This window comes from Stenella coeruleoalba (genome assembly GCF_951394435.1).
Source record: "Stenella coeruleoalba genome assembly, chromosome: 2".
NCBI lineage: Eukaryota > Metazoa > Chordata > Mammalia > Artiodactyla > Delphinidae > Stenella > Stenella coeruleoalba.
In genome coordinates, this window is record NC_137147.1 from 156,864,419 (window position 1) to 156,883,922 (window position 19,504).

The following is a 19,504-nucleotide window of genomic DNA, read 5'->3' on the forward strand; positions in this document are numbered from 1 at the left end:
TCCAATGATGAAGCTCCTTTTTTTTTTTTTTTTCGCTGTATGCGGGCCTCTCACTGTTGTGGCCTCTCCCGTTGCGGAGCACAGGCTCCGGACGCACAGGCTCAGCGGCCATAGCTCACGGGCCTAGCCGCTCTGCGGCATGTGGGATCTTCCCGGACCGGGGCACGAACCCATGTCCCCTGCATCGGCAGGCGGACTCTCAACCACTGCGCCACCAGGGAAGCCCGAAGCCCCTTGTTGACCAAACATCGTCTGAAACACTTAGCTATCTTACACTACTCTACACCACACATACACACATACACACACACAATTTAAAGGAATGATTAATGAGCGTTTTTCAAAATGTTAAACTTTAGTAAAGAAATAAAACTTCACAATGAAAGAAAATTTGCTTTTTTACCTTTTCAATCAGAAAAAAATTATTTCATTTCTTCTTCTTTGCTTTATAATAAGAATATCCAGTCCTGACAAGGGTGCAATCCTGAAAAGGGTAACAAAAAAAAAGACATGCTGGCAAGGTGCTTAGTGGAGGTTAATTATTGATAGTTTTTGCAGTATGCAAACAGACTGTTGGAGGGGTTATATCTTTCACCCAGTGTATAACTTTTAAAGAACTATCACAATGTAACTCCCCCCGAAAGATAAATATTTTATATAATTTATTATCTTGCTCAACATTAGCCATAAAGGAAAAACCTGTAAGCAAGTTAAATTATAATAAATTTGGGAGGAGTTAGGGAAATCATGAAACATTGATACAGTGGAATGTTATGAAGCCAAATAAAATTTAACATGTACAGTGATGTCAGCAAAATGCTAAGCTGCGATTTTGGAAATTGTGTGTCCGTTTTCATTTGTTTCAAGGGATTTCTTTATTTCCTCTTTGATTTCTTCAATGACCATTGGTTTTCTAGTAGCATATTGCTTAGTCTCCACTTATTGTTTGTTTGTTTAATTTTACTTTCTATAATTGATTTCTAATTTCATGTTGCAATCAGAAAAGCCTCTTGATACAATTTGCATCATCTTACATTTACTGAGACTTCTTCTGTGGCCTAGAATGTGATCTATCTTGGAGAATGTTCCATGTGCACTTGCAAAGAATTTGTTTCCTGCTGTTTTTGGATGGAATGTCCTTTAAATATCTGTTAAGTCCAACTGGTCTAATGTATCATTTAAGCCCAGTTTTTCCTTATTGATTTTCTGGCTAGATCATCTAACCTTCGATGTAAGTGGAGTGTTAAAGTCCCCTACTGATATTGTATTCCTGTCAATTTCTCTATTTAGTTCTGTTAATATTTGCTTTATATATGTAGGTACTTCTAAATTAAATGCATATTTGTTCACAAATGTTATAGACTCTTCTTCGATTGATGCCTTTATCATTATATAATACCCTTATTTGTTTTTTATTATGGACTTTGTTTTAAAGTCTACTTTGTCTGATATGGGTATTGCTAGAACAGGTTTTTGTTTTGTTTTTGCCTCCATTTGCATGGAGGATATTCTCCATCCCCTGACTTTCATTCTGTGCATGTCTTTAGCTCTGGAGTGAGGCTCTTGAAGGCAGCATGTATACTGTTCTTATTTCTTTATCCAATCAGCCACTCTATGTCTTTTGATTGGAGGATTGAGTCCATTGACACTTAAAGTGACTGATAGTACTGTACTTATTGCCATTTTGTTACTTGTTTTCTGGTTGTTTTTGTAGTTTTTCTTGTCTTTTTATTCTTCTTTTAGTCTGTTATCTTTTGATTTGATAACTTTATTTGTGTTATATTTGGGTTACTTTCTCTTTAATTTTTGTGTATCTACTGTAGGGTTTTTCTTGTGGTATTTTTGTTGTTGTTTTGGATTTTTTTTTGCAGTACGCGGGCCTCTCACTGTTGTGGCCTCTCCCATTGCGGAGAACAGGCTCCAGATGCGCAGGCTCAGCGGCCATGGCTCACGGGCCCAGCCGCTCCGCGGCATGTGGGATCCTCCCAGACCGGGGCACGAACCCATGTCCCCTGCATCGGCAGGTGGACTCTCAACCACTGTGCCACCAGGGAAGCCCTCTACTGTAGGTTTTGGATGTATTATTACCATGAAGTTTATATATGTCAACCTATACCTATATCTACTTGCTTTATACTAATATCATTTAAGCTCTAACACATTCCAGAAGATCTACATTTTACCTCTCCATCCTGACATTTTGTGTTTTTGATGTCATATTTTACATCTTCATGTCTATCCCTTTTTAATTTAGTCTTTTACATTTGTACTAGTTTATTTAAGTTTGTACTAGTTTATTTAAGTGGTTGATGCACCACCTTTACTATGCATTTGGCTTTACTAGTGGGATTTTCCCCATTTTATATTTTCTTATTTCTTGTTATAGCCTTTTCTTTTTCACTTAAGGGAGACACTAATATTTCTTGTAGGGTCAGTTTAGTGGTGATAAACTCAGTTTTTGCTTGTCTGGGAAACTCTTTAGCTCTCCTTCAATTCTGAATGATAATTTTGCTGAGTAGAGTGTCCTTGATCATAGGTTTTTTTTTTTTTTCCTTTCAGCACTTTAAATATATCATGCCACTCCCTTCTGGCCTGCAGTATTTCTACTGAGAAATCAGCTGATAGCCTGATGTGGTTTTCCTGGTATGTGACTCATTGTTTTTCTCTTGCTGCCTTTAGAATTCTCTATTTTTAACTTTTGCCATTTTAATTATGATATGTCTGGTTGTGGGCCTCTTTGGTTTCATCTTGTTTGAGACTCTCTGTGATTCCTGCACCTGGATATCTTTTGCCTTCTCAGATTTGGGAACTTTTCTGCCATAATTTCATCCAATATATTTTCTGCCTCTTTCTCTCTTTTCTTCTCTTTCTAGGACCCCTATAATGCAAGTGTTAGTGCACTTGATGCTACCCTAGAGGTCCCTTAAACTGTTCTTATGAAAAATAATTTATTCTTTATTGCTGCTCTGATTGAGTGATTTCCATTATTCTGTCTTCCAGGTTGTGAAAGCGTTCTTCTGTGTCACCTAACCTGTTGTTAATTCCTTCTGGTGTATTTTGTATTTCAGTTACTGTATCCTTCATCTCTGATTGGATCTTTTTAATATTTTCTAGTTCTTTGAGGTTCTCATTGTGTTCCTCTACTATCTTCCCACATTCAGTGAGCATTTTTATTACTATTGCTTTGACTTTTTTATCAGGTAAATTATTTATCTCGCTTTTGATAGGGTTTTTTTCCCTGAGGTTTTATCTTGTTATTTCATTTGGAACATGTGTGTTTTTCTTCTAATTTGTTTGGTCTTTTCTGTTCGTCTCTATGACATTAGGCAAACAGTTACCTATTCCAGAGTCTAAACGTGTGTCCTTGTGTGGGAGCATCTCTGTGTGGTCTGCCTGTGACCAGTGGCATTGGTGGGAGAGCTGTATCTAAAGTGAGCACAGCTCATGTCTTCTCCCTAGGTGAGCTGGCAGCTGCTGTTTTGTTGGGAGATCGGGCTGGAGTCAGAGGGACTAGAGCCAGAGTTAGGTGTGAGCTGAGGCTTCTTCTAGGCTCAATGGCAATTGGTGACCTGTTGGGGGTAGGGCTAGGGCCCAAGGGGCTGGAGACACACTTCTGAGTTGCCACCACTTTCTCCCTGTGCATGTGATGGCTGTCTCTGCCTTAGCAGGGACCAGTGCCAGAGCAGGAGGGGATGGAGCAGGAGGCTTTGGGCATGCACTGAGGTAGTCCTGGCAGACCGGCCAGAGCGTCAAGCAGAATCCAATCTGCTGTCTCTGTTGGGACTGAAAACAATCAAGTTTGTGTACACGCTCTTGAAGAACGGAGTCTTGGTTTCTTAGAGCCCTATGGGAAGCCCCACTGGTTTTCAAGCCAGCCAAGGGGGCTCGTCTTCCCAGTGCCAGTCCTCAGACCTGGGGTGCCTAATATGAGTCTTGTACCCCTCGCTCTTTAAAGAGAATCCCTGAGCCTGTTTATACTCCTCTGGGTCACCTGCTAGGGGTGTGGGTCCTGAATGCATTGCTTCTCCTGTCCACATACTAGGCTCTGTGAGGTTCTTTCTTGATAGCTTGGGTTGTAGAGAGCCATTCTGCTACTCTTCAAGTTGTTTGCAGTGAGAGTTACTCTATGTGTAGTGGTAGTTTTGATGTCTTCATGGAGGAAGGTGAGTTCAAGATCCTCCGACTCTGCCTTTTGATCCCCCTCCCGAGTATTCTTACTTTGAAATCTTTATTATTTCACACACACCAAAACATGCAAGAAGCTTTAAACTAGAGACACAGATTTTAATTAGCTCCAATGATTATAGCAATTCTCTCCACACCCCTAGAATCAATAAATTCTGATACAACCATGGTGGATCACTCATAATCAATATTCTTCAGAATATGGATAGTCAGGGTGATCAGAAATGCTGAAAGAGAAGGAGGGAGATTAATTTTATTAACTCTGTCTCACACTTGTCAAGGAGAGTGTTCCTCTGTGGAAGCAGTTAGGATGCTCTAAAACTCTAAATTTACAACCAACTCATTTACAACATACATATATGCAGGCTCCCGGTCCATATGTCAACTGCATCTTCATATCCAGTTCCCACATTCACATGCAACATAAAAGCCACAGTGATATCTACCTTGGTTGGAATTACAATTTCTAAGAAGGTCTAAGAACTATAGATGAAATGCTAAGGTCACTTCAGCCCCAGGTGGAACATTTGGCCCTGGATGATGGCAATAATCACAGTAAGAATCTTGCTGATCTTTTTCACACATCCATCCAACACATAAACATGGAGCACCCCCCAAAATAGAGGGTGCTCTGTTAAAAAAACTTCTAATCTCTTGAGATATCATGTACACATAAGTAACTATACCGATAAAAAGGGATTACTGTTTTCTTAATTTATAATGTATTAAAACACGGGTTATCAAGGAATTAGTATTACTGCTGTTTTCCTTTTTTTCCATGTTTTTACTTTTCTTTCTAAGTTTGTCTTTCTCCATTCAATTCATTAAAGAGTGCATTCTGAGCAAGTCCATGTGCTGGGAGCCATGCTGTTGACCTGAGTCCACAAATATGAGTAAGTCTAGGCATTCACAGCCTAATAAGGAGAACACAGAAGAATACTTCAAAGATTTGAGTACAGAAAAGTAACTTTGCACCTGTTTTTTCATGTATAATATCCTTTCTCTGAATCATGATATAGCTTTACAAACAAGAGAAAGCGTTTTGACATCTTTCATTTGAAACTGTATCTTTATCAATAATTTGTATTCCCTTCTCTCTAAACTCCCTTCCAAATTTCTCTGTTTGATTAGTCTTCTTTCTCTTCAGTCCTGATATCCTCCTGCAGTAATTGAACTTGGAATTCTATGTTTGTGAATTAAGTCAAAGTCGAAGAGGTAGGGGCTCCCCAGGGGGTGGACTCCTGATGGACAAGGGCAACACTGAGGTAAGTCTTAAATCAAGAAACCAGAGACATCCACACAATCTTATCTGGATGTATCCTGCTAAGCACACAGCAGTCACTTACTGGAGGGCCAGTTAAGTTCATGATCTAATTCTAATTCAGTTTGGTGAGATTACAAGGATGAGGAAATGGAGTTATAATAGGGAAAAAGGTCCAATGAAGAGAGAAATTTGGAAGAAATGGATGATGTCTTGGGAAAGAAATGCACGTTAGGGAGAAAAGCCACCAGACATTTAGGGGAGGGGGTGGAAGCATGCCCCACTGTGCCTTCGCAGCACCGACGCACATTGGCCTTTACGGCCTCCTCCTCCATACAAATATTAACATATTTTACAATTGTGTTAGGATAAAAATGAATGTATCCAGGCTGGATTCACTGTTACATAGTCATTACTAATACAAATCATTTTCCCCTGATTTAAAAAAAAAATAAAGGTGAAACATTTTCCTACGTCCCTAAAAGAATAGTGGGCTGTAGGCACTGTGCCTTCTGTATCTAATGGGTACGTCAGCCCTGAGAGGAAGTACACCAGGCACAGAGATGAGGGGTATAAGGTAGTGAATTCACCACAATGTGAACTTTGGTGATTTTACTTATGAGTTGTCCTGGGCCCTTCTCACATTTCTGTTAGATCAGAGACGGAGCCCTGGAAGAAACCTCTGGTCTGAGGTCTACAGGAAGCCCTGGTTTACTCCTACACTGGAAATCAGGCCTGCCTTCCTGGTTAGGGAAGCTCAGTTTCTCTGCTGACCTACATGCTACAGAAAACAATGTGTGTGGACCTCCCTCCCACCCCACCCCGCCATCTCACCCATCTAGGTCATCACAGAGTACCGAACTGAGCTCCCTGTGCTATACAGCAGGTTCCCATTAGCTATCTATTTTATACACGGTAGTGTATATATGTCAATCGAAATCTCCCAATTCATCCCACCCCTCCACCTCCAACCCCCGTGTCCACAAGTCCGTTCTCTACGTCTGCGTCTCTATTCCTACCCTGCAAACAGGTTCATCTGTAAGGGGATATATGTATACATATACCTGATTCACTTCTTTGTACAGCAGAAACTAACGCAACGTTGTGAAGCAATTATACTCCAATAAAAAAGAAAAGAGAAAATAACATGTGTGAAATATATACAAGTCACTTACAAGAGTAAATCATAATATCGTACATTACTGTTGAGACCATCAATTGCTTTCATGTCTTCTGGAGTTAATTCAAAATCGAGAACCTGGAAGGAAGGGAAGAATCACATTAACCTCTTCCCCAAGGAGTTGGCCTCCCCCTGGGAACTGGAGGACTTTCCAGCTGGATGGAGGCAAGAAGAGAGTACAGGGAAGACTCGCCTGTCCTCAGCTTCCAAGTGAACCAGCCTGGTAACACTTCTGCGGGGTTCTCCACCTCTCCTTCCCACTCCCTCTCCTTTTCTGCTCCATTTCACACACACACACACACACACACACACACACACACACACACACAGCTTGCAAGGCATCAATCCCAAATCTTTCTAAGTGAATTACTTGTGACAGAAAACAAACAAACAAAAATCTTTTTCCAGACAAAGGGGCAGTTGGACAACCTGGAGAAAATACTCGTACTTGACCAAACATTACACTGATTTTTCATTCCCAGCACCCCTAAGTATGACACAGCTTTGAGCTTAAGCAAGTATTGGAAGGAGAACCCCCTGCCGTGAAAACCTATCCAAGAAGCCCATATCAAACTTACTCATTCTCTATGAATAAATTGAACAAAAAAGATTATGTAAATGCCTTTGTAGAGAAAGTTATGAAATGTATTTAAAATATTAAAGAACACCTAAATAATTAGAAATTCATATCGTAGTCATGGAATGGAAATCTCAATCTTAAAAAGAAATCAGTTTTCTCTAAAGTGATCTAGTGTTTCAATGCAACATGAACCAAAGACTTAAAGATTTTTTTCTTTTGTAGAAGTTGGTAAAGTGATACTAAATTTTACATAAAAGAACAGCTAGTCAAGAGCAGCCAAGACATCCTTAAAGAAGAAAAATGTACCGTTCTTCAAAGCAAGACTTATTTTCCACTACAATAAGACAGTGCAGCAAAGTAAATAGCTAACTAGAAGAAAGAGGCCAGAAATGTACTTATGGACACTTGATACACGACAGAGTTGACAATGAAAATCTGTGGGAAAATATGGACATTATGTTTCTATTTAAGTATATGTATATATATCCATTTTCATGTCATATTAGAAAATCAGTTCCAGGTATATTACAGGGCTAAATTTGAATGGAAAGACAAAAACAAATTTTCAGGGTAATATTTCCCTGCCCCTTGAATTGGCCTGACCTGTAATTTGCACTGGAAAATGAAATTTGCCAGAAGAAGTGGCGAGTCAGTTCTGAGCCTAGACATGACAAGGATTTTTTTTCCCACTCATTGCCTTGGTATCATACCACTGTGCTGAGATGAAGACCAGGTTAGTGGCCACAGTCTAGCCGACTATACATGAAAAACCGTATGGAGAAGAGGGCTGGCTCCTCTGACAACATCCAAATCCACCTGCTAAAGCAGCACTGCCTAGCTGCTCTGCATTTGACTGCAAAGACAAGAGAGGGCCCAGCCAAGGAGAGAACAGCTTAACTGAATGAAGGCTAATTGTCGTACCACAGAATCATGAGATGCGTAAATGATTTCTGCATTAAACCCCTTAATGGGGGCGAGTTTGCTGTACAGCTATGGCTAACAGTATAATAATAGTCTCATACATATAAATCAAAAGACAACCTAATAAAAATGGACAAAGTCTTGAACAGGAACTTCACAAAGGCAGAAACTCAGGGAGATTAGAAGTATGAAAATGAAACTACGTTACTATTCAGAGGAATGCAAAATAAAACCATGATGACATGGAGGTTGAAGATCACTGCTGTAATCCGTGTGCTCCCCAAATTCATATGTTGGAAAACCCACTTCTACTGCAATGATATTAGAAAGTGGGACCTTGGAGTGGTGGTTAGGTCATGATGGTGAAGGCTTCATGAATTTGATTTAAATAATATCATATATCATATAAGAGACTCTGAGAGCTCCGTTGCCCCCCACTACATTAAGATACAAGGAGAAGCCTGTAACCTGGAAGAGGGCCCTCACATGACCACACAGGCACCCTGATCGCAGACCTCTAGCTTTCAGAACAGTGAGAAACAAATTTCAGTTGTTTCTAAACCACCCAATCTGTGGTATTTTGTTATAGCAGCCCAACTGTCTAAGAAAATCACAATTCAATTTCGTCAACTGAGAATAAAGAAAATAAGATATCACTTGCAGGGTGACAGAATAAATTGCAGATGTAATGCTGGAACTAAAATCTCCATTTTCTGTCCAATCTTAATCCTATCCAGCCATGCCACCTCTCCTGTTGCCACAGTAGGAGGAGAAAACCATTAGGAATATACATAAGGCATACGTGCACGATAAATAACAGATAAATCATCTTGGCCCAAAGATAGTCTTGAGAGCTGGACAAAGAATGACCCTCGTGAAGGATATTATTTAGAACCCCTGTGCCCACAGCCCCACTCATCACCTGCATGTTCTCTTTGATCCGCTTCTTATTGTAACTCTTGGCCAGGACCACAACCCCACGTTGCATCTGGTAGCGAAGGGCAATCAGTGCTGGGGTTTGCTTGTGCTTTTTTGCAATGGCACAAAGAACTGGGTCCTCCAAGAGAACTGGGTAGCTCGGGTTCACCCTGGAAGGAAATTCGGAAATGCTGAAGATCTGAGACTGAGTATTCAGTTTGTTAGGAGGCTTCCCAAACAGACCAAGTAGGTCCACTCTAGACCACTGCTTCTCAAAATGTGGTCCATGGACCAACAGCATCAGTATCACCTGGGACCTTGTTAGAAATGCAAATTCCATGGCTTAACTGCAGACAAACTGAATCAGAAACTCAATTGTGGCACCTGGCAATCTGTGTTTACAAAGCTCTCCAGGTCATTTGGATGCATGATTGAGTTGAGATCAATGCTTCCACAATCATGTTTTTTTTCTGTTTTACATCTCAGTGGCTGTTTTTATTCTCCAATCACAGCCCCAAAGTAAGTACAAGAGCATGAAAGGAGAAAGAGAAGGAAAAGACTGGGATATTTTTTAGTTTAATTTTCTCAGGTATTGATAAAAATTGAGTAGTCTCAAAATGAGAACTATTCATTTCATCATTACTTACAGTGTGCAATACTTCTACAGATGTTTACAAAAATGGTTCAAATTGTAATTTTTTGGATCATGGTAGACCTGGGAGTTATATGTTATTATCCTGATTTTATACATAAGGTAAGTGAAGCCTGGAGAGTCTATTACTAGTAATGTGTTCCTTAGGTAATAAATAAGTAAATCATGACTTAAGCTTATGTCTTAGGTCTCAGCTGGGGGATTATATATAGATTTTAATACAGACACGTGTTATTGATCAATCTACAACAGGACACATATAATATAAGAAAATTGGCTGGGTGATGGGAAGACAAAAGAGAAGGATTCCTTCCATCCCTCCCCTTTCTCCCCCAAGCAAGTTAAGAGTTATCTCCAGAGCACTGAGTACGGTATGACTAAAAATATTTCATCAAAAACTCAATTTTAGGTAAACTCTCCATTGTCTTCATTAGGGTTCATTACCAATCTTTTAATCGTTGGGATCCCAGAGCACCATAGGCAACAAGAACAATATCGTTTGACTTGCAGAAGTCCAACAGTTTGCTCTGATTGAGATAAGGATGACATTCCACCTGTAGAAGGCCAACATAGAAGAGTTTCAGATTATATGAAATGGTAATGTAAATATGACAGAGAGATGTTAGAAGTTAAAAAAATCTAAAGAAAAAAACTGTGTAACATTAAATTTAAACTGGAAGTATCAACATCAAATAATGATTTTTTTAAAAAAAATACATTTTATATCTCTGTCCCTGAAAAGGTAAAAAACAATGACATTCCTGAGAACAAGTAACTCTAGGGACCAGATCTCAATTACTAAACACACTACCAAGAGACACGCCTAATTCCAGATCTGAGACAGAAAAACACCTGTTTGAGTCTTGGACATCAAATTTTGCAAAGAATTTGCTCCAAGACTCATGAAGAAATGTCTGAAGCACTAAAAGAACCAGTTTGATGGGGATCCCACTGGAGACATTTGGGTAGATTTGAGCATCAAAAGGAATAATGAATAAAAGCAAATGTAACACTGAGAGTAAATAAAAATCCCTGAGTCCCAAGTGATGAAAGAGAGAAAGAACAAAAATATTTGCCTCCACTGATGGTGATTATTACAATAAATCCTTTCTCAGAAACTGAGAATTAAGGGGAAGGAGTTAAGTTTTTACCCTGTCTTATAGGAATAAGGTATTTTATGCTGACTTAGTGACAGAATTTTGTTTTTGCAATAAAATGTCAGGTAAGAAGATCAAAAAGAGTATTTAAGTTGAAAATATTGAAAAACATCCCAATGAAATAACTAATTCCGGTGAAAGTCATTGATGGATTCTCAACCATTATGTGAAAATTTGGGGAGAATCTAACTTCCCCAGATGACTAGGTAATTTCAACAGGGAAAATACACATTTCCAAACAAAAAATCTAGCTACCACTAGCTTTACCAGCAGAACAAAAGTGCCATCATTCACAGTGGGACAAGCTGTCATCACGTGCTTCCTACTGGGGTGCATTTGAAGGGCACAGCATGCAAAGGATGTGTTCTTGTCAAAATGTTTAACCTTAAGGTAGTAAGGAGTTCAGATCTATCTACTCATTTACAGGAATTGAGAATAGAGAAACAAATTAACTAACATCACAAGATGATAGTCTGATAAATCTATTATATTTGTCAAAAACCTGTCTGGATATCATGGTTAAAAAAATGATTGAGTGACCACCATGCTAGGTTAAAAGAGCTTGAGAAACATGTCTCAAAGTGATATGTGAATTACAATGAGATTCAAGTCAACAAAATATTACATACATAAATATATATACATATATATATATACATCTGGCAGTGTGGCAAAATGTGAAAAATTTTGCATACAAGAGGGAAAATGGATGTTCTCTATCATACCCTTAACTTTGCTAATATCTGAAAATTTTCACAATGAAAACTTGGAGGCAAAATTAGTGCTAAAATCACATTAATTTTTAAACTTTTATAATTGAAAATGTTGATGCTGTATATAGATATATATAAATCTTGAATTTTACAAGCTACTTTTTCTGTAGAAGACTCTTACTCCTTGACTTCAGGTTGTACTTGTGGACATTACATTATATGAAATACAACAGTCACAGAAAAACGAATATTAATATCTAAACTGGTCAAACTCATAGAATTAAAGAGTAGAGTGATGGTTGTCAGGGTCTGGGAGCAAGGAGAAATCGGAAGTTTCTAAACATGGGTGTGAAGTCTATTACTCAAGATGACTAAATTCTAGAGATATGCTGTACAGCATTGTCCCTGCAGTTAACAATATTGCATTACATTGTATCGTAATACTTAAAATTTAAGAGGATAAATCTCTTATTAAGTTTTCTCACCACAGAAAAGTAAAAATACAACAAAAAATATATGAGCAAAGGATCAAACAGAGAAAAAATGTGTTTAAACATTTAATTTTAAGGTAGAAATCAATGGGAGAACCATACCAAGACCAAGTAAATCACAAGATCTGCTCTAATTCCTGAGTGACTATTTCATCTACTGTTAGTATCACCATAAGACATTAACTTCACGCTCTAACCTGGATGAATTTCATAGTCTCCAGCAAATTTTTCTGTACTATGCCTCCCGTTGAAGATCTCTAAAAGCTGAGACACTAAGACTAAGGACTCAGGCATCTGAACCCCACACAAACTCTTAAAACCTCAATGAGATCTCATTTTCGCTCTTTATTTGCTTTTCATTCCATGTATTCATGGCCTTCCTACCTGTACACAGTTCCCTCCAAGGCACTTTCACCATCCAATTTCTGGTCATCCTTTACAGCTCAGGGAAATGCCACCTTCCTCTAAGGTCTGGGTAACTATTATAACCCTCCTTTATCTCCTTTACCTTCCCTAAATTCCTACCCACAATTTAGCAGGAAGCCCTCCCCATCTTTTCCACCAAGACTTTATCACACAGAGATACCATTCTGGGTTCTATTCACACCCTTCCAGACAGAGGCTCTGCTCTCTAGAATCTTCTGTCCCACAAAGGTAGGATGAATAGGAGGGGAAGACAAATAGACATCTGGCTCTACTACAGGAAGGAGGTTATGAAGAGCAGAAAGGAGAGAAGACGGAGGCTGCTCACCTGGTTGCAGACGGGCTTGTACTTGAGCCCCGGCTTGTTCAGGATCTTCTCCAGCTGTTTGCGGTTAAAGTTGGACACCCCGATGGACTTGGCTAGTCCTGCGTCCTTACACTTCTCCAGGGCCTGGGGGTGGGGGGTAAGGGGTGGTGAACATGATTTGCAATGGGCTATAGAGCAAGAATAAATGCTGAAAAAATGCTAACAGGGTCACCTGTCAAGAATTAGCATGGATTATCAAGAAGAAAAGAGGGGAAGAAGGTTGTGACACAAGAATAAGAATTACAGGACTTCCCTGGTGACACAGTGGTTAAGAATCCGCCTGCCAATGCAGAGTACACGGGTTTAAGCCCTGGTCCGGGAAGATCCCACATGCTGCGGAGCAACTAAGCCTGTGCGCCACAACTACTGAGCCTGCGCTCTACTGTGAGAGGCACAGAGCCTGCGAGCCACAACTACTGAAGCCCACATGTCTACAGCCCATGCTCCACAACAAGAGAAGCCACCGCAATGAGAAGCCTGCACACCACAGTGAAGACCAAACGCAGCCATAAATAAATAAATAAATTTATAAAAATAAAATAAAATAAGAATTACTGTCTCTTCCTTCGAAAATCCCAGAAGAAGATATATCACACTGAAGGAAAGAGATGCTTATCTTCACTGTCCCAAATTCTTCTCTGTTCCTCTCTGTGAACCTTTCAGCAATGATTTCGTCCACACCACCCCAGCATAACAGCCCTTTAAAGTTCATGAACTGCTGAATCTGATGATCCACAACCCATTCTCACAGGTGGAAGAAATGAAGGAGGTTCCCCCTCTCCTGGCTTCCTCCCCTGGGCTCTCTCCTCCACAGACTCACCTCCCAAGTGCGACAGAGATCCACTGTGTCAAATATCATTTTTCCATTTTCATCTTTGGGAAAAAGTTCCTCCCCTGGCTGGAATAGAATAGAAGCAGTCATTTTAAATATGTCACTAAATAATTTCCCCACACTTAACCAGGCTGCCAGGCACATCTAGGACCAGAACACTAAACATCCATGAGGTAGGTGTAGCAACATTCTAGATCTCTTACACTTACTATATGTTTTAATAAATAGAATTTTCCTAGGTCCCAAAGGGGACTCAGAGTGACTTATGTAAAGAATGGCAATAAGTTACATGGCTTTATTTCCAGAAAAAAAATGCAATCTTGACTTAAGCCTGACAATCCGATTTCCTTTTCCCTCTGAACATCTGATAGCCCTAGGGCAGGCACATGAATCAGCAAGGCTATTTTTAGGTTAATATGGAATGTGGAAGATCCAGACCTGCTCTCAAATGTTAATGACCATGAGCCTTGAACTGATCAAGGTTAATTTGCCACCGAAGGAAAATGTTGAGGTAAAAATAAAGCAAACCAAGAGTACTACAAAGTTAAGGGATAGAAAAAAAGGAGACATTTCTGAAGAGTACTGCAAATCCTTAAATCTATCCATGGCTGGGACTTCCCATCTACATAGTCCAATAAACTCTTTTGCATAGGGTAGTTTGAGTAGATTTCTGTAACTTCAGATCAAGAGTTCTACATAATGCAGTTCTTAATGGCTAAGTGCAGTCTGCAAAACTCATTGTGAAGACAGCCAATGGTGTAGGCAAGGTCTCCCAAGTCCCTATAAAGGCTGCTAGGTTTAGACCCACCCAGAGAGAGCACCACCAACTCCGGTCAATTTGAAAGGGTGAAAGAGGAGATAAACTTATCATGTTCAAGTGTAAGGTAGCTTCATTGCTCACCACTGCTGCACCAAACTGTGTGTTCATGAAATCCCCAAGAGGCCCGGGACCCTGTGTTGAACATGTCTATTTTTATTTCCTCAAGTTTTTGGGGCAGAGGATGTGAGATTGTTGAACTCTTTTCTCTTGGAGGCATGGAAAGAAAATTAAGGATTCAAAGAAACCCAATAAAAAGATAATCAGAAATTATGATTTTGGGAATTCTACTCTAGTGTAATCATCCCTACATCTTACTAAGAAAAATCTGAATTCAACCATCCATGCAAGTTGATAGATATTCTCACACAAGAAATAAAATAGACGTGATCATACAAATCGCAAACCTTCAGAGCCGCTGGAAAATGAATAATATAGAGATCAACATAATCCAGTTGAAGATTTTTCAGTGACTTTTCCAAGGCTGGTTGAACGAACTCTGGTCGAAGGAAAGTGGACCAAAGCTGCAGAGGTTAAAGAATGGGAGCTATGTTAAATTAATGCCTTAGGTAATTTTGTTTTTCTTCTTTCACCTAAAAATTAGACATTTTTCCTGATTAGAAACAGATGACCACAGAGGAAAACCACTCTGTTTCTTTTTCAGTTCCATTTTTGATCTAACCAACCCAAGTAAATTTTATTATTTGATTGATTTTATCATCAGTACATCATTCACAATAAAAAGAAATGATCCAAGAAATAAATGTATTATCAAATTACCATACTCATTATCTGAATTATGTTTGATAGAGTTTAAAAGCAGTTTACAGACTTAATCTAATTCTATCAAAGAATCAATCCTCTCAGGAATTAGTATCTGTTTGTTTACATAACTGTAGGAAAAGTGCTTTGAACATATTAATATGAGCAGAACATAATTCAAGACACTTTTGCTAGAGCTTGTGTAATATACAAACTGCCTCTCCTATTGCTCTCTCTCACTGATGGACGTAAGAACTGAGATTTAGAACTTGAAGAAATTTTAGAAAGTCCCCTAGATGATAAGGAAAGCTATAATCTGATCAATCAGTTCTGGCTGATTCATTAGCCCATATGAAATAACACAGCTCTGGTCTAGGCTCAGAGAAGTAAAGTGACTTTACTTTAAAATTAAAATTTGAACACAGCAATGATGAGAATGCCATCATCACTCTCATTTTCTTTTTGGATACCAGATTTAATATACAAATATGTGTGAAAAAAGTTATACCGATAAGCACAGTTCACCAGACAACTACTGGTCCTATTATATAATTGTCACCTGTGCACAATCACGTTGCACACATGTGCACACTCACACAACACACACAGCACCTTTGAAGTGTAGAATATGTCTTCTCTCTTCACAGTGCCATCTGCAATCTTGCTGCGAATGGCCTGTCCAACCTGCTCTTCATTTTGGTACAAATGAGCACAGTCAATATGGCGGAACCCAACATCAATAGCAAATTTGGTGACCTCCAGGGCTTCACTCTTAGGAACCTACATAAGCAACAAAGGTAGTAGTTGGATAGCCACAGAATTAAGAGATTGCTAAGACACAAGCTTTGATCTTCCCAAGAATCAACTTTTCTTCATGCCTTTGGTTAGTTCTGCATGTGTGGTGATGAACGCATAACAGTTTCTCTCAATGTTCCTGGTAAGTAATTAAAGTTGGACATCCAGGAAGTCCTTCAATCCCAGGCAATCACTGGTTCATCACTGACATTAGAGGTCCCCAAGACCACCTCCAGTTTCAGTGATTTTCTGGAGGAACTCATAAGACTGAGCATAAAGTTGTAGTCATGGATATGATTTATACAGTGAGATATTTTAAGCAAAGTCAACAAAGGTATAATGTTCATGGTACAAAGCATCAAGAAACAAGATGAATGCTTCTGAGAGTCCTCTGTCTACCAGTGTAGCCACACAGAACACACCAGATAAAAACCGTATCTATTCAAGTTGTACAAAGTGATGTTTTCATATAAGTATCTATTGTGAAATGATTTACCAAAATCAAGCTAGTTAACAGATCCATCACCTCACATAGCTAACTTTTGGTTGTGGTGAGAATACTTAAGATCTACTCTCTTAGCAAATCTCAAGAATATAACCCATTATTATTAACTATAGTCACCATGTTGTACATTAGGTCTCAAGAACTTATTCATCTTATAACTGAAGGTTTGTACCCTTTGACCAATATCTTTATATTTTTCCCAGCCACGGCCCCAGCTTCTGGTCACCATGCCTCTATGCTTCTATGAGTTTGATTTTTATGCTTCTATGAGTTTGATTTTTTAAGATTCTACCCATAAAGAGATCATGCAGTATTTGTCTTTCTATGTCTGGCTTATCTCACTTAGCTTAACGTTCTCTGGGTTCATCCATGTTGTTGCAAATGGCAGGATAACTTCTTTTATAAGGCTGAATAATATTCCATTTCTTTTTATGTGATTCAGAATCTTTTCTTTTTCAAGGAGGTAGAGACTTGGTTTAACTGCCCTTTGTTGGGTCTAGTCCTGGTTTTCCTTAAATGTACGGGCATTCGGAGATCTACCCAGGAATTAACCAGTGAGCTTCAGGAATAGCCTGGACCCTTCCCTCCCCTCATCCTACTTTATGCTGCAAATTAAACATGCCCTGGGGCTTCCCTCATGGCGCAGTTGTTAAGAATCTGCCCGCCAACGCAGGGGACACGGGTTGGAGCCCTGATCCGGGCAGTTCCCACATGCCACGGAGCAACTAAGCCTATGTACCACAACTACTGAGCCTGCACTTTAGAGCCCGTGGGCCACAACTACTGAAGCCCACATGCCACAACTAATGAAGCCGGCATGCCACAACTACTGCGGCCGGCACGCCTAGAGCCCGTGCTCTGCAACAAGAGAAGCCACCACTCGCCACAACTAGAGAAAGCCCACGTGAAGCAAAGAAGACCCAACGCAGCCAAAAATTAATTAATTAAATAAAAATAAATAAATAAGTAAACATGTCCTGTCTTCAATCTCCAAAGTGTCTCTGAATATTTCCTTCTGTTCTATAGATGAAAAAGGTGAGACTCAAAGTTTAAGGACCAGTTCTTTGTCATACAACTATGTACTCCAAAGACAAGATGGACAGCAAACTTTCTGGCTTCCAGTCTAGCAAATTGTCCATTTCGCCCCTCTTACACCCAAGCACTGAAGATTATAGTTTAATAAAAAATATATTACAAAAAATCAAGAATTGAAACCTTGCCCTATAAGACTGTAGCTTATCCCCTCAAGTGATATTATATATTCCATTAGAATAACTTTCCAAGCAGAAACAGAAAAACAAGACAAAACACAGGCGGAGCATTTCTCGTCTGGCACCTAGCAGGCACAACACAGTAGAAAAGCAATTCTCTCCCATTATTTATCATTCACCTCATCTTCAGGACCTTTTACCTCAAATACTTCTTTTCAGAAAGAGGAAAGAGTTCTTGAATGAACGAAACATACAGAGAAACCACACAATTGCAATCACCCTCAAAGCAAAGCAGCTGACAGTCAGTATTCTTGATGGCTGAGTTTCACCTCTTCTGCCAAGCTGGGAAAGAGACAGACACTGGAGGGAAACCCAGAGTCATCGGTAGGTGACCACAGCTTCAAACCCTGATGCCGAGGGAAGACTGAATGCTTCCTCCCCTTTCATAGGGGTTGGTTCTAGCCTGGTTAGTAGAACCAAGTGACCCTCCCAGAGTCGCACAGGAACTCAATAACTTGACAATCTAAGTCCACTTCCACTCACGTTACAACCATTTTCTTTTCTAACCTTAACCCCAACCCACAAATGTTACCTCCTCAGGGGCATAGGTTCCAAATCCCAGAATGGGAACGAAGTGGCCATCATTAAGTTCCAGACACTGGCATTTGGGGTCCATTGCCTGTTGCTCCTCTGACTAAGCAGACTCTGATTTTTTCTTCTGCCCTCACAGGCTGTGAATAACAGGAAGGTAACACCCCAACTGCACTGACCAATGTTAGCAGAAATATTGCAGGAGGAGCATGATTAAATCAGTAGCCATGGAGCAAGGAATATTTGAAGGCAATTAACTTGTTTGGATTTTTTATCAGAATAATATTAAGTATTGTATAATGATTAATAAATCACTAATTGCTTGGAAATATTTTACCTCATATTTTTAATAAGTAAATTTACAATTCTGGATCCACTTACATTACTGTAAATTATTGCATGGGATTTGCTGAACAATTATTGACCATATGTTAAGACTAGAAACCTCCACATACCAATCTTTTTGGTTTTTCTAATTATGAAGCCCAATCTTGACCAAACGTCAGTTGAAACAATTAACTATATTACAGCACACACACACATACACACACACACACACACACACAATCACACAACTTAAAGGAGTGACTAATAAGCATTTTTCAAAATGTCAGCACTTAATAAAGAATGAAAACATCAAATGAAAATAAATTTGCCTTTTGACATTTCCCACCAGCAAAATTATTTTGCTTACAGATGGGGGTGAAATTCTGAAAATGATACCAAAATCAGACATTCTAGCAAAGTGTTTATGGGAGGTTAATTATTAATAGTTTTTACAGTGTGCTGTATGCAAGCAGAATCTTTGTTCATACATTTTACCTAGTTAGAGAACTTCTGAAAATTGTCATGATGTAAATGATACTTTATATAATTTATTATCTTGCTCAACATTATCCATAAAAGAAAAATCTGTAAACAAGTTAAATTATAATAAAATTGGGAGGAGTTAGGGAAATCGTGAAACATTGATACAAGGGAATGTTGTGAAGCCAATTAAAATTTAACATGTAGATTAATGTCAGCTAAATGGTGAAGTAGGAAGTGCTGAATTCTCTCATGGAAACATAAGGAAAAAAACAGAATCTTGCTATAAAACCTCATAGACGTTCTGGAAAACAGTCAAACAAAAACCTAGAGCAA

At 39.2% G+C, this 19,504-nt stretch overlaps 1 protein-coding gene across 1 annotated transcript; it reads right to left on the reverse strand.

The window, feature by feature from the left end:
* Positions 1-4,342: 4,342 nt before the first annotated feature.
* LOC307182902 (dihydrodiol dehydrogenase 3) lies at positions 4,343-18,446 on the reverse strand (the record flags this gene model as incomplete). Its single annotated transcript, XM_079914589.1, has 9 exons — positions 4,343-4,412; positions 6,622-6,704; positions 9,050-9,215; positions 10,142-10,251; positions 12,810-12,932; positions 13,669-13,746; positions 14,905-15,021; positions 15,872-16,039; positions 18,363-18,446. 9 exons carry the CDS (start codon positions 18,444-18,446, stop codon positions 4,370-4,372), a joined length of 972 nt encoding a protein of 323 aa, XP_079770715.1. The 3' UTR covers positions 4,343-4,369.
* Positions 18,447-19,504: the final 1,058 nt, after the last annotated feature.